Source organism: Pongo pygmaeus, chromosome 2 (genome assembly GCF_028885625.2).
Source record: "Pongo pygmaeus isolate AG05252 chromosome 2, NHGRI_mPonPyg2-v2.0_pri, whole genome shotgun sequence".
NCBI classification, from domain to species: Eukaryota; Metazoa; Chordata; class Mammalia; order Primates; family Hominidae; genus Pongo; species Pongo pygmaeus.
The window spans coordinates 178,984,581-178,997,473 of NC_085930.1; the positions used below are offsets into that span (position 1 = coordinate 178,984,581).

At 41.4% G+C, this 12,893-nt stretch overlaps 1 protein-coding gene across 2 annotated transcripts in view; it reads right to left on the minus strand.

Annotated features, from left to right (window-relative positions):
- The window catches only part of LRRC31 (leucine rich repeat containing 31), a 30,309-nt gene that overhangs the window by 1,104 nt on the left and 16,312 nt on the right, over window positions 1–12,893 (minus strand). For both annotated transcript variants that reach the window (XM_054480986.2, XM_054480985.2), the window contains 2 exons: window positions 10,854–11,021; window positions 7,225–7,392 (listed from right to left, as the gene is read on the minus strand). In XM_054480986.2, the coding sequence (XP_054336961.1) occupies window positions 7,225–7,392; window positions 10,854–11,021 (336 nt within the window). The remainder of the gene's footprint in view (window positions 1–7,224; window positions 7,393–10,853; window positions 11,022–12,893) is intronic.

The following is a 12,893-nucleotide window of genomic DNA, read 5'->3' on the forward strand; positions in this document are numbered from 1 at the left end:
TCCCTTTTCAACCAAACCCAGGAATGGATTGCAGAGATCAGGTGAGTTGTATAGAATCTTAGAGTTGCAAGGGATCTTGGAAGTCTCCTTATCCAGCCTCCTAATCAATAATCAGAGAGAAATCCTTTTCACAGCCTCTTTAGTCATGACCACCACAATTCTGGCTGAACTGTTCTTTCAAGTTTGCCCCAGCATTATGGAGCAGCTCCTAGCAGGAGGAAGCCCTCCCACAGGGCCCCAATCTATCTTCTGGTGTCTTTCACCCAGTGCCCCCATCAGTCAGCTGAAACATTCAGCTCCTTCTTCCTCATGTCAGCCCTGCAGTGTTGGACAACAGCCAGGTCTCCCTCAAACTTTATCCCTCTAGGACTGAACATGCCCTGGTTTTTTCAGTCTTTCCTCACACGCATGGCTTTCAGATCAAGGAGGATGCTCCAACTGCATCACTTTCACTTGCCGACAGTTTGATTCCACAGTGAATTTGAGAGCTCAGCCACCCATGCACACAACAGCTGCACTCTGTCTCTAGGTGTTCATGTCAGTGTGTGTCTCTCTTCCTTCCTGTCTCGCAACATTACTCATAATATTCTCAAGAACTAACTAAGTGTTAAAGACAATATGCATGTTTTTTCTCTTTTAAAAAATGTTGTATTATGGAAATTTTCAAACACAAAAAGTAGAGAGAATAGGAGAAAGTGGACCATCATGTACCCATCATTCAACTTCAACATTATCTTCATTACATCAATCTTGCCTCATCTAGTCCCCTTTCCTCTAATTTTTGTTTTTTAAAAACACATTTTAGGCCAGGCATGGTGGCTCACACCTGTAATACCAGCACTTTGGGAGGCCAAGGCGGGTGGATCACGAGGTCAGGAGTTCGAGACCAGCCTGGCCAAGATGGTGAAACCCCGTCTCTACTAAAAATACAAAAATTAGCTGGGCATGGTGGCAGGCGCCTGTAATCCCAGCTACTCAGGAGGCTGAGGCAGGAGAATCGCTTGAACCCGGGAGGTGGAGGTTGCAGTGAACCAAGATCGTGCCACTGCACTCTAGCCTGGGCGACAGAGCAAGACTCCGTCTCAGGAAAAAAAAAAATAAAATACATAAATAAATAAATTTATTTTTTTGTTTGGATTTTATACCATGTGAGCACCCTATTTTATTATATTTTATTATTTTAGATTTATTACTTTTTTAAAAATCTAGGTAGGGGAAATGTAGGCCATGGTATACTCTTTATAGTTTACTATGTGAAAAAATAAATGCCATTAATTATTTTTAAAATGTATATAAGCTAGTGATTAACAAATTTTTAATGTTTCTATTAGAAAAAATATAAAAGTGGCAATTGCTAAAACCACATGTAGTAATACTTGCTTTTTGCTGCTGTTGTTGTTTTTGTTTTTTTGAGATGAAGTCTGCTCTGTTGCCCAGGCTGGAGTGCAATGGCGCAATCTCAGCTCACTGCAACCTCCATCTCCCGGGTTCAAGCGATCCTCCTGCCTCAGCCTCTTGAGTAGCTGGGATTACAGGCACCTGCCACCATGTCCAGCTAATTTTTGTACTTTTAGTAGAGACGGGGTTTCACCATGTTGGCCAGGCTGGTCTCAAACTCCTGACCTCAGGTGATCTACCTGCCTCGTCCTCTCAAAGTGCTGGGATTACAGGTATGAGCCACCATGCCTGGCCTGTAATACTTGTTATTGAGTAAAAATTCAAAGAAGGAAAATATACCCTGATAAAATGTAAAAGTTTAAATTTGACCTAAGAAAAAAACTGTCAGTAAAAATTAAGAAAAAATATACAATGGATGAAGACATGGTGAATAAAATTTGATGCAGACAAAAATAAAAAATATCTAACTGAAGAAGCAAATTTTAATTATAAACATTAAATAAAATAACTTAAATATATTTAATGGTGTCTAATTCAGAAAAATGAATAAATAAAAATCAAAAGCTTATTTTTTAGAAGACTCACAACATCAATAAACCCCTTGTGGTAGTCAGAATTCTAAATAGCCACCTTAAGATTTCCATTGTATCCCAGGACTGAATGTGGTAGATTTTGCTCCCAGGATTAGCTTAGGCTATATGACACACCTGACTTTAAGAAAGGGAGATTATCCATGTGGAGTTAACCTAATCACACGAGCCCTTTAAAAGCAGAGAGAATTTCCTCCTACTGCTGGCAGAAGAGGAAGGAAGTCACAGAAGTCAGAGAGATCTAAAGTGTGAAAGGCACGGACAATCCACTCCTGGCTTGAAAATGAGGGTCCATGTATCAAGGAATGTGGCTGGCCTCTAGTAGCTGACAGCAGCCCCCAGCTGAGAGCTAGCAAGAAAACAGGACCCTCAGTCCCATAGCTGCAAGGTCCTCGACTCTGTCAACAAGAATGAGCTTGAAAGTGGATTTATTCCTAGAGCCTTCAGATGAGAACTCAGCCTGGCTGACACCTTGATTTTAGTGTTGTAATACCCTACACAGAGAACCGACACAAGCTGTGCCAGACTTCTTACCTACAGAACTGTGAGCCGGGTGAGGGATGAGAAATTACTTAATGATGCATTATTCATTTGGGTGATGGTTACGTCAGCACCCCAGACTTCACCACTACAATATACCCATGGAACAAAACTGCACTGGTGCCCCTCACATTTCTATAAGCTTTTAAAAAGAACTGTGAACAAATACATGGATAGTGTTTTAATCCACAAATTAACATGTTACACAGCAACAGAAAACTAATACCTTTGGTCAGACTAGCCAAGAATAAAGAGGTAGAAGCACAAATTATCAATATCAGGAATGAGACAGGGGGTATCACTATGGGCAGTAAAAGGATAACAAGGAAACAACTTTATTTCCATAAATTCAACAACCTAAATGAAATGGGCCAATCTCTTAAAAGACACTATCAGAACTTGCTTAAGAAGAAATAGACAACTGGAATAGTCCTAGCTCTATTTTTTTTCTATCTCTATTTTTTAAATTGAATTCGTAATTTAAAATATCCCACAAAGAAAATTCCAAGTTTAGATGGCTTCAGTGGTGAATTCTGTGAAACAGTTGAGGAAGAAATAATACCAATTTTACACAATGTTTCTGGAAAATAAAAGAGGAAGGAACACTTCCCAACTCATTGTTTGAGGCTACCTATACCCTCATAACAAAGCCAGACAAAGACATTATAAGAAAAACAGTAGACTATTACCCCCTTGTGAACATACGCACAAATATCCTCAACAGAATATTAGCAAATAACATCTAACGCTATATAAACAAGATAATACATAATGACCATGACCAGGTTGATTTAACATTTAAAAATCAGTTAATATTATTAATTATTATCATTCATTATTATTATTAATATTAATGAACTATAAAGTTTTTTTAAATGCTCATCTTAATAGATGCAGAAAAATGTAATTTGACAAAATTCGTTATAAGAACTCTAGCAAATTAGGATTCCTTAACTTGATAAAGGGTAGCTACAAAAAAACCTATAGCTAACATCATACTTAATGGTGAAAAATGGAATGCTTTCCCCCTTAGCTTAGGGGACTGAGACTGGAAGCAAGGCAAGAATGTCTGCTCTCATCTCGTTCAACATCTGTTGGAAATCTAGCCAGCTAAATAACCAAGAAAAAGAAAGAAAAGATACACAGAGATAAAGAAATAAAACTGTCTCTAGGCTGGGCACAGTGGCTCACGCCTCTAATCCCAGCACTTTGGGAGGCCGAGGCAGGCAGATCACGAGGTCAGGAGATCGAGACCATCCTGACCAACATGGTGAAACCCCATCTGTATTAAAAATACAAAAACTAGCTGGGAGTGGTGACGTGTGCCTGTAGTCCCAGCTACTCGGGAGGCTGAGGCAGGAGAATCGCTTGAACCCAGGAGTCGAAGTTGTGGTGAGCCGAGATCATGCCACTGTACTCCAGCCTGGTGATAGAATGAGACTCCATCTCAAAAAAACAAACAAACAAAAAACAAAAAAAAACACCTGTCTCTAATCATAGATGATATGATTGTCTATATAGAAAATCCTACAGAATCTACCAAAAATATCCTACAGCTAACAGATGAGTTTAGCAAGGTTGCAGTAAAATGTCAATATACAAAAATCAATTATATATCCACATAACATTGGGAATCTAAAATTAAACATCTTTTATAAGAGAACAAACATTAAATACTGAGATATAAATTTAACAAAATATAAAAACTAGAAAACACCAGTGAAAGAAATCAAAGAGTACTTAAATACAGAGATAGACTATGTTAATGGATTGGAATACTCAATATTGTTAAGATGTCATTTCTCCCTGAATTGATCTATAAATTCAATGTAATCCCAATAAAATTTCCAGATGGATTTTTAAAATAGATATTGACAATCTGATGCTAGCTTTAAATGGAAATGCTAAGTAACTAGAATAACCAAAACAATTTTGAAAAAGAACAAAGAATACTTATACTACTTCATTTCAAGACTTACTGTAAAGTTTCAGCAATCAAGACAGCATGATATTGGTAAAATAAGAGACACAGAGATCAATAGAACAGAACTGAGAGACCAGAAGTAGGCCATCACAAATATGGCCAATTGATTTTTCACAAAAATGTAAAGGCAAATCAATGGAGAATGGATAGTCTTTTCAGCTAATGGCACTCAAATAATTGGACAGTGATATGCAAAAACATTAACCTCTACCCATACCTCATACCTTGTATAAAAATTAACTCAAAATAGTTAATAGGTCAAAATATAAAAGGCAAATACAGAGCTTTAAGAAAAAAATATGGAAAAAATCTTTGAGAACTTAGATTTGCAAAACGCTCTAAGACGCAATACAAAAAAACTCTATTCATCAAATTAACAAATTGATAAATCTTTATCAAAACTGAAAGCTTTGCTCTGCAAAAAAACACTATCAAGAGAATGAAAATGCCAGTGGGACAGACCCAGAGAAAATAATAGCAAATTATATTTCTGATAAAGGACTTACTTGTATTCAGAAAAGTCTAAAAAACTCTCCAAACTCAATAAGAAAACAAACTCAATAAGAAAACTCTCAATAAGAAAACTCTCCAAACTCAATAAGAAAACAAACAATCCAATTTTTTAAATTAGGCAAAAGATTTAGAACAGACATTTCACCAAAGGAGCTAAGAAATGAAAATACACACATAAAAAGATGTTTGACATCATTGGTCATTAGGGAAATGCAAATTAAAATCACAATGTTTTGTCCCCATCTTCTAATTACAATCATTTTTGCTGTAACACTTGTTTTGAAAACGCAAGTTTATTTCAATGAGATTGAAATGTCAGGAAACAATCTGAGCATAATGCAAATTTCTTGTTTGCATTATGCACATGATTTGTCCACAGGAAACACTAGGTGAACATATAAAACTGTCCCCAGCTGAATTGAGCTGCATATAGAAATAAATAGCCTGGGCACGGTGGCTCACGCCTGTAATCCCAGCACTTTGGGAAGCGTAGGCGGGTGGATCACCTGAGGTCAGGAGTTCGAGACCAGCCTGGCCAACAGGGCGAAACCCCATCTCTACCAAAAATACAAAAATTAGCCAGGCATGGTGGCATGCCTCTAATCCCAGCTACTCAGGAGGCTGAGGCAGGAGAATCTGTTGAACCTGGCAGGCGGAGGTTGCAGTGAGCCAAGATCATGCCACTTCATTCCAGCCTGGGTGACAGTGAAACTCTGTCTAAAAAAAAAAAAGAAAGAAAATGCAGACATGCACACACCTCATGAGGACAACAACCCTCATCTCTCCACGCACCCTCTTTCCACCAATGGAAGTGTGGACAGGCCACTTCTACAAACTTCAGGTCTTTCTCAGGGGAAAGTGTATTTGCTCATTTCTTAACTATTTAATATGTAAAACTGTATTGCTATTTTTCATAGCTTCTGTTTTTTAAAATATGCCACTGATGAAGTGTTTGAGTGCGGTGCTTCCAACCGTAAGTCCTGTGGTTATTACTGAATAATTCTTGCATAACACATGATTTTTAGGCCCATGTGCCCTGTCATAGCAAAACTGACTAATATACACACTGAGAACACAGATACAACTACCTGGAGTGACTGTTCTGGCCCTTCATTTGGAGGCGCGCTCATTGCTTTGGAATTCTGGCAGTTGACGGCTGAATAGTGATTGGAATGTGGGGACAAGGCTAAATGGGAGCCAGAGAGAGTACTCTCTGATTCATTGTTTTATAATGGGAAAGTGGAAACATAGAATGAGTTTTTTGTTTTGTTTTGTTTTTTGAAACGGAGTTTCGCTCCTGCTGCCCAGGCTGGAGTGCAATGGCGCGATCTCAGCTCACTGCAAACTCGGCCGCCCAGGTTCAAGCGATTCTGCTGCCTCAGCCTCCCGAGTAGCTGGGATTACAGGCATGTGCCACCATGCCCTGCTAATTTTGTATTTTTAGTAGAGATGGGGCTTCTCCATGCTGGTCAGGCTGGTCTTGAACTCCTGACCTCAAGTGATCCGCCAGCCTCGGCCTCCCAAAGTGTTGGGATTACAGGCTTGAGCCTCCGCGCCCAGACACATGGAATGATTTTAAGGAATATTTGGGTAGCCTCAATCCCACAGTGCAAAAGTTATTCCTTATTCAGTTATCTTTCCATCTTTCTAGACTGACATGGAAAAAGGGTCAGATTGTTACTACAATATGCCTTTAACCCTCTCATCTTTTTCTAATAGAGAGAAGGAACCTCTAATCAAAGCCATCAGCAGTCTAATATCTATGAGAAGTGATACCTGTATTTCAGTTACAGTGATAATCAGTTTCCTGTTTAAATAAAAGCATTTAAATTAAACAGTCAATTTAAAGGAAAAGTTAAGTAATAGTGCTGGAACCATATGGGTGGGTGAGATGTAGATGACTGAAGTGGGAACACTCATGGACCGTGGAGGTGTGGAACAGAGCTGTTTGCCTTTCAGGAACCTCCCCACCTATCTATATCCATATCCTTTTAGGAAACGCCTTCCACTGTCATGTGGTTTTAGAATTGCCTCGCTCTTTTTAATTAGACCTCTCGGCAGATACTGAGGAGAAGGGAATCTGCACAGAGGGCTTCACCCCAGGTCTGGTACCTCCCCCACCTCCCCACCTGGTGCTTTGCAGGGGCCGCACCCACTGTTCTGTGTGCCAAGACCGCTTGGGAACAAGTAGATACACACCCAGGAGAGCCACGTCCTCTGTCACCAGGGAACAGCTGCTCAGCCTCAGCACTTGAAGAGACATGGAAAGCTTTAGTGTTTCCAGAAGCAGCTTCAAGTTTCCACCAACACACTTGTTCCAAGAAAGGTCGAATACTTCCAGAGCAGAGAGGTGAACGGAGGCTTCAGCTGAAAGTGGTAACGATACGAACAGCAGTAATTTAGGATTTCTTACAGATCATAGGCTTTGGATTTGAGGAAACTGGTCTAGGACAACACATTAATATAACTGGGGTTGAGAAAGTTGTAGAGACCATTTTCTTCTGCCTTAAATTTATGGCCTCAATTTATGTTGTCTGTTTTTTGTTTTTTGTTTTGAGACAGAGCAAGGCTCTGTCACCGGGCTGGAGTGCAGTGGCGCAATCTTGGCTCACTGCAACCTCCGCCTCCCGGGTTCAAGTGATTCCCCTGCCTCAGCCTCGAGCAGCTGGGACTACATGCGCGTGCCACCACACCCAGCTAATTATTTTTGTATTTTAATAGAGACGCTATTTCACCATGTTGGCCGGGATGGTCTCGATCTCCTGACTCGGGATCCGCCAGCCTTGACCTCCCGAAGTACTGGGATTACAGGCATGAACCACTGCGCCCAGCCTGTTGTCTGTTTTTATTTGGGGAAATAGTGGAAACTTTAGCAAAGCAAAACTTGATAAATTGGAATTCACTGTCCAGCTGGGGTTTCTTTCCTTCACTTCACATGTAGGAAGGAGAAAGAGGCAAAGTGCTTGGACAGCTAGTCAAGATTTCCAGAATGTATCCTGGTTGGTACATATTTCACTGCACAGTCGCTGCTGAGATTCAGATGGGGGCAAGCCTCCCTCAGAGTCTGAAATACCAAAACGTATTTGTATTTACTTCACTGCAATTACTGCAGGCAAGGAAAGTAACTAATGTATTTTGGAAAGATTTTTAAAGAAAAGTAAAAAATTTTCTGCTTAATTCTCAGTTGCCCCCAATGTTAAAATTAACCGGAATATCTTATTCCCAAGTTAATTGCACTTTAATCTATTCTGCCTTCCTTCTAGAAAATAAGGTGTTCAAGGGGAAAATATATATTCTTTTATAATATCTAGTAAGAAAATCCTTACAGAGATCTACATTAAGGAGAAATGGAACTTTTTCTTCTAAAAGTGATGTAGGGAAATATGCATTTGCTTCATTTACTTAATTCAAATTGAATGGTAGATTTATGTCAGATGATATAATTTAGTGTGATACCTAGTTGATCATGATTCATTGCTTGTGCAGCTAGAATTAGAAACAGCTGTGCCTTCTAATGGCCACAATTCCTTTAAAAAAAAATATTTTCGCAGAATGGGCAACATGGTAAAACTCCATCTCTACCAAAAATACAAAAATTGGCCAGGTGTGGTGGCATGTTCCTATAGACCCAGAAGCTACTGAGGAGGCTGAGATGGCATGACTGCTTGATCCCAGGAGGTCAAGGCTACAGGGAGCCATGATAGTGCCACTGCACTCCAGCCTGGGCAGCAGAGCAAGACCCTCCCAAAGTACTGGGATTACAGGTGTGAGCCACTGTGCCTGACCCAAGTCCATGGTTCTCTACTGGGGGTTAGTCATCTAGCTACCTTCTGCTCAGCATATACCAAAATTCCATGCTCACAAAAGAAAAGCTCATGTTCAGCATAAACCATGTTGTCTGTGCAAACAGGTTAGGCACAGTAAACCACCCTTCTCAGTTAGGAAACGGTATGAACACCCCCAGATTCCAAGTTCTGGGATATTAGCTAAGGGCCAGCCTTACTGGTTGATAGCAGGCCTTTACAGGGATAGCAGCGTCAGGCCTGCTACATTAACTCTTTTTTGCCCCCATACATGTGATTGGAGTTGTTGGATTTGGGTGCTTCCTGGATAATGCTAAAAACGGAGTCCTTCTCTCCAACCCTCTCACCAGTGTTTTTTATTAGTTGGCACTTCCTTAAAAATGAATTGTACTGTCAACCAGACAAGGGCTATTATTAATGAAATAAATGCATTAAATTCATAAAAATGAGTATCTATTTATTATTATACGTTAATAAAAATAAATGCATATTATTTACCCCCAAATTTGAAGAACTCTATATTTAGGGCATTCTTGCCCTCCTTTTCAGCCTGAGTATTTGGCTCAGCCTGAGTATTTGGCTCAGCTCGAGTATTTTGCTCAGCTCGCATAGACTTGGTCCTCACCGTGTCCTGCTCCCAGCACTCCCTCAGCATCATTCATCCCATTGTCCACATGTCTGGATGGGGAAAAGTCCCAGGATATGTAGCCTTCAGCCCTGCTGTTCTAGGGCCCATGGACCCACCAGACAAGTCTACAGGTATGCTTGAAGGGGTGCCTGTGAGCTCCCTAAAACTGATTACAGTTACTCTGTGGGGAAGAGTATGGTACATTTTCTGGATCTAAAACATCTGGAATTAGACTGCCTGAAATCAAATCCTGGCTCTGGCTCTTATGACCTTGGGTTACCTCATGTACTTAACATCTCTGTGCTTCAGTTTCTTTGTCTGCAAAATATAAAATGGAACAACGGCCCATGCCTTATACAGTTGTAAGAGTTAAATTGGTGAATGCATGTAAAGTTCTTGGAAAGGGGCCTGGCACATAGGATACGCTCAATAAATGTCAGTTGTTAAGTTCTGCCCATTTGGTGACAAGTGCAGTGTCAGCAAGTAAGAGGAGATATTTTGAAACAAAGAGACTTGGTAGCACTTTTCCAAATCGATCACCCAGGGAAGCAGTAGTTTATGCACACAGTGCCGGGGTCCCCAACGCCACCTCCCTTTACTTGCTGACACTAAACTTGTCACCAAATGGGCAGAACTTTCAGATTCAGTAGGTTCCTGATGTAGGCTGGGGTATATCTGTGACCTTAAGGCATACCCAGATTCCTGAGAGAGAACATAAATCCTGTGGGGAGTGATTGCTTGGCTGTTAGCTAGGCTCACACTCTAGTAAATGGCTCACTTTCCCATCAGATCCACAGCAATCCCAACTCATATTGACACCTCCACAAAATTACAAGTTACCACGGATGTGGTCATCCCAGGTTGGTTATACACACGTTAAATTTTAAATGTTAAATCTGCACATAGCATGGCCAGGCATGGTGGCTCACACCTATAACCCCAGCACTTTGGGAGGCCCAGGAGGGTGGATCACTTGAAGTCAGGAGTTTGAGACCAGGCTGGACAACATGGTGAAACCCTGTCTCTACTAAAAATACAAAAATTAGTCAGAGGTGGTGACGTGCACCTGTGATCCCAGCTACTCGGGAGGCTGAGGCAGGAGAATTGCTTAAACCTGGGAAGCGGAGGTTGCAGTGAGCCAAGGTCGCGCCACTGCACTCCAGCCTGGGTGACACTCTGTCTCAAAACACAAAAACAACAACAACGAAAAACCCTGCACATACTAGAATCATTTTTATGGACTTTCAGAAGGTCACTTTTAAGAAGGCATATGTCCTGAAAAGAAGACAAATTAGTACTTCGCACACTGGCTGAGCCTTGGAATGAAACGCAGAGAAAAGGAAGTCTCCCTCGCACATTATTGCACGGTTCCTGCAGGGATCTGGGAAATCTCTTACCGAGAGCTGTAAAAGTCTCACTCTCCAAAGCACAGTTGTTGATAACTAATGACTTCAATGCTGGTAAAAATCGGAGCCTGCTGAGTAAGTTTTCAGAAGAACTGCCCATCTTTTTGTTGGCTGATAAATCCAATTCTTGAAGATTTGAAAGTAAAGGAATGACCTGGGCTGTTAAAAATATCAACAGTGACATGTTTTAGGCACCATCTCACAGGGAGTCTTCTGGGTGTTTGGTTCCCACAATCTGTTTAATCTGTCAGTCAATACAGCTCTCCCCAACCCGGCCCTCCCTCCCTTATACACCCCAAACAAGCCTCTTCCCAGCATGCTGCTTGGGCTTTCTTACTTCCAAGCCCCTTTTCAGGCTAGAAGAGCAAAGGCTGTGGAGACAGAGAACTAGATCTTGGATCTGCTACTAAAGAACTGTGTGATTTTGGACAAGTTAATTAACCTCTCTGAACCTTAGCCTTCTCAACTCTAAAACTCTTAGCCCACTCGGCAGGGCACAGTGGCTCACTGCCTGTAATCCCAGGACTTTGGGAGGCGGGTGGATCACGAGGTCAGGAGATCGAGACCATCCTGGCTAACACGGTGAAACTCCATCTCTACTAAAAAAAACAAAAACAAAAAAAATTAGCCGGGAGTGGTGGCAGGCGCCTATAGTCCCAGCTGCTCAGGAGGCTGAGGCAGGAGAATGGCGTGAACCCGGGAGGCGGAGCTTGCAGTGAGCTGAGATCGCGCCACTGCACTCCAGCCTGGGCGACAGAGCGAGACTCCGTCTCAAAAAAAACAAAACAAAACAAAACAAAAAAAACCTCTTAGCCTTCTCTATTTCACGTGGTCATTGGGAAGGTAAAATGACTTGGTAAAGGTAAAGTGCTTGGTATAGTGCCTGGCACATACTAACTGCTCAATTAATGTTTGAAATTATAATTCTTTTCTCAGAATGTAAGTACCAGTAAGGCAATGAAAACAAGCAATCAGAACAGACACCTATTGGTAACGGCACTGGGTCCTGAGGGGCCCAGCTAGGAATTACCCTCGTTCGCTATCTCTTGGCTACTTTTCTGGCCTTTGCCGCAACTCCTACCAAGGCAGAAAATGCAGCATGCTGGATCTCTACAAAGCTGGCTTACCTCCTCGAAGCCTTCCAGGGTCACCCACACCAAAGTAACCCCTTGGTCACTATCACATCACCATATTTTATTTTCACAGCACCCAGCATTATGTGATATTTTCTTGTTGATATGTTTGTTTTCTGTCTTCCCTCACTAAAGGCAAGCTCTGTGTTATAGGAACTATCTCACTCCCGGAATGGGAATCAGTACCTGGAACATCAGAGGTACAAATGTTTGTGGGAGGAGGGAGAGAAGTCAGGGAAAAGAAAGGGGAAAGGCAGGGAAGGCAGATAGATGGGCACTTGTAAAGTCAACAGGTGTAACCATTTCTCCCTCTTCCAACTCCCTCAGCACTTTGTATTTCGCCATGTAGTTTGGATATGCGTCGGTTTACTCCTACCCCTGCCATACCGAAGCTCCCTGAGAGTTGGGATTTTCTGTAGCCCCTGGCACGGTGCCCCACACCATTAGAGGATTCATCAGTAGTTATTGCTTAAAGGATCTATAATTCCATTTCTTTGGAGCAATTTACAATGATCGGATAAAAGAATGTTCAGTTATTTCACAGCGTAAAGTATAAAGCAGGATGTATTTTCATTTCCTTCTTTTCAGAATTAAGCAGAAGGAAAGCAATGCAATTCATTACAGTTATCAAATAATTATTAGTTTTCCAGGGCCATTTACCATGTCAGTGGCTGTGAACCTAGGTAAGGAAGGCTTAGTCCTCCGTTATACTAGTGGGAACAATTGAGGTTCTCCAGCACTGAGGAGCAAAATGAGATGTGGTATTCATGTTATGTAGTTGTACCAAGGGAATCTGGTGGGCTAATAACTCTGAATGTCTTCCTAGGTATGACGCTCAGGCTATGATAAGTAAAGGGGATGGTAAGAACCCATAATGCTCCACGCAAAGCTCAAAAAG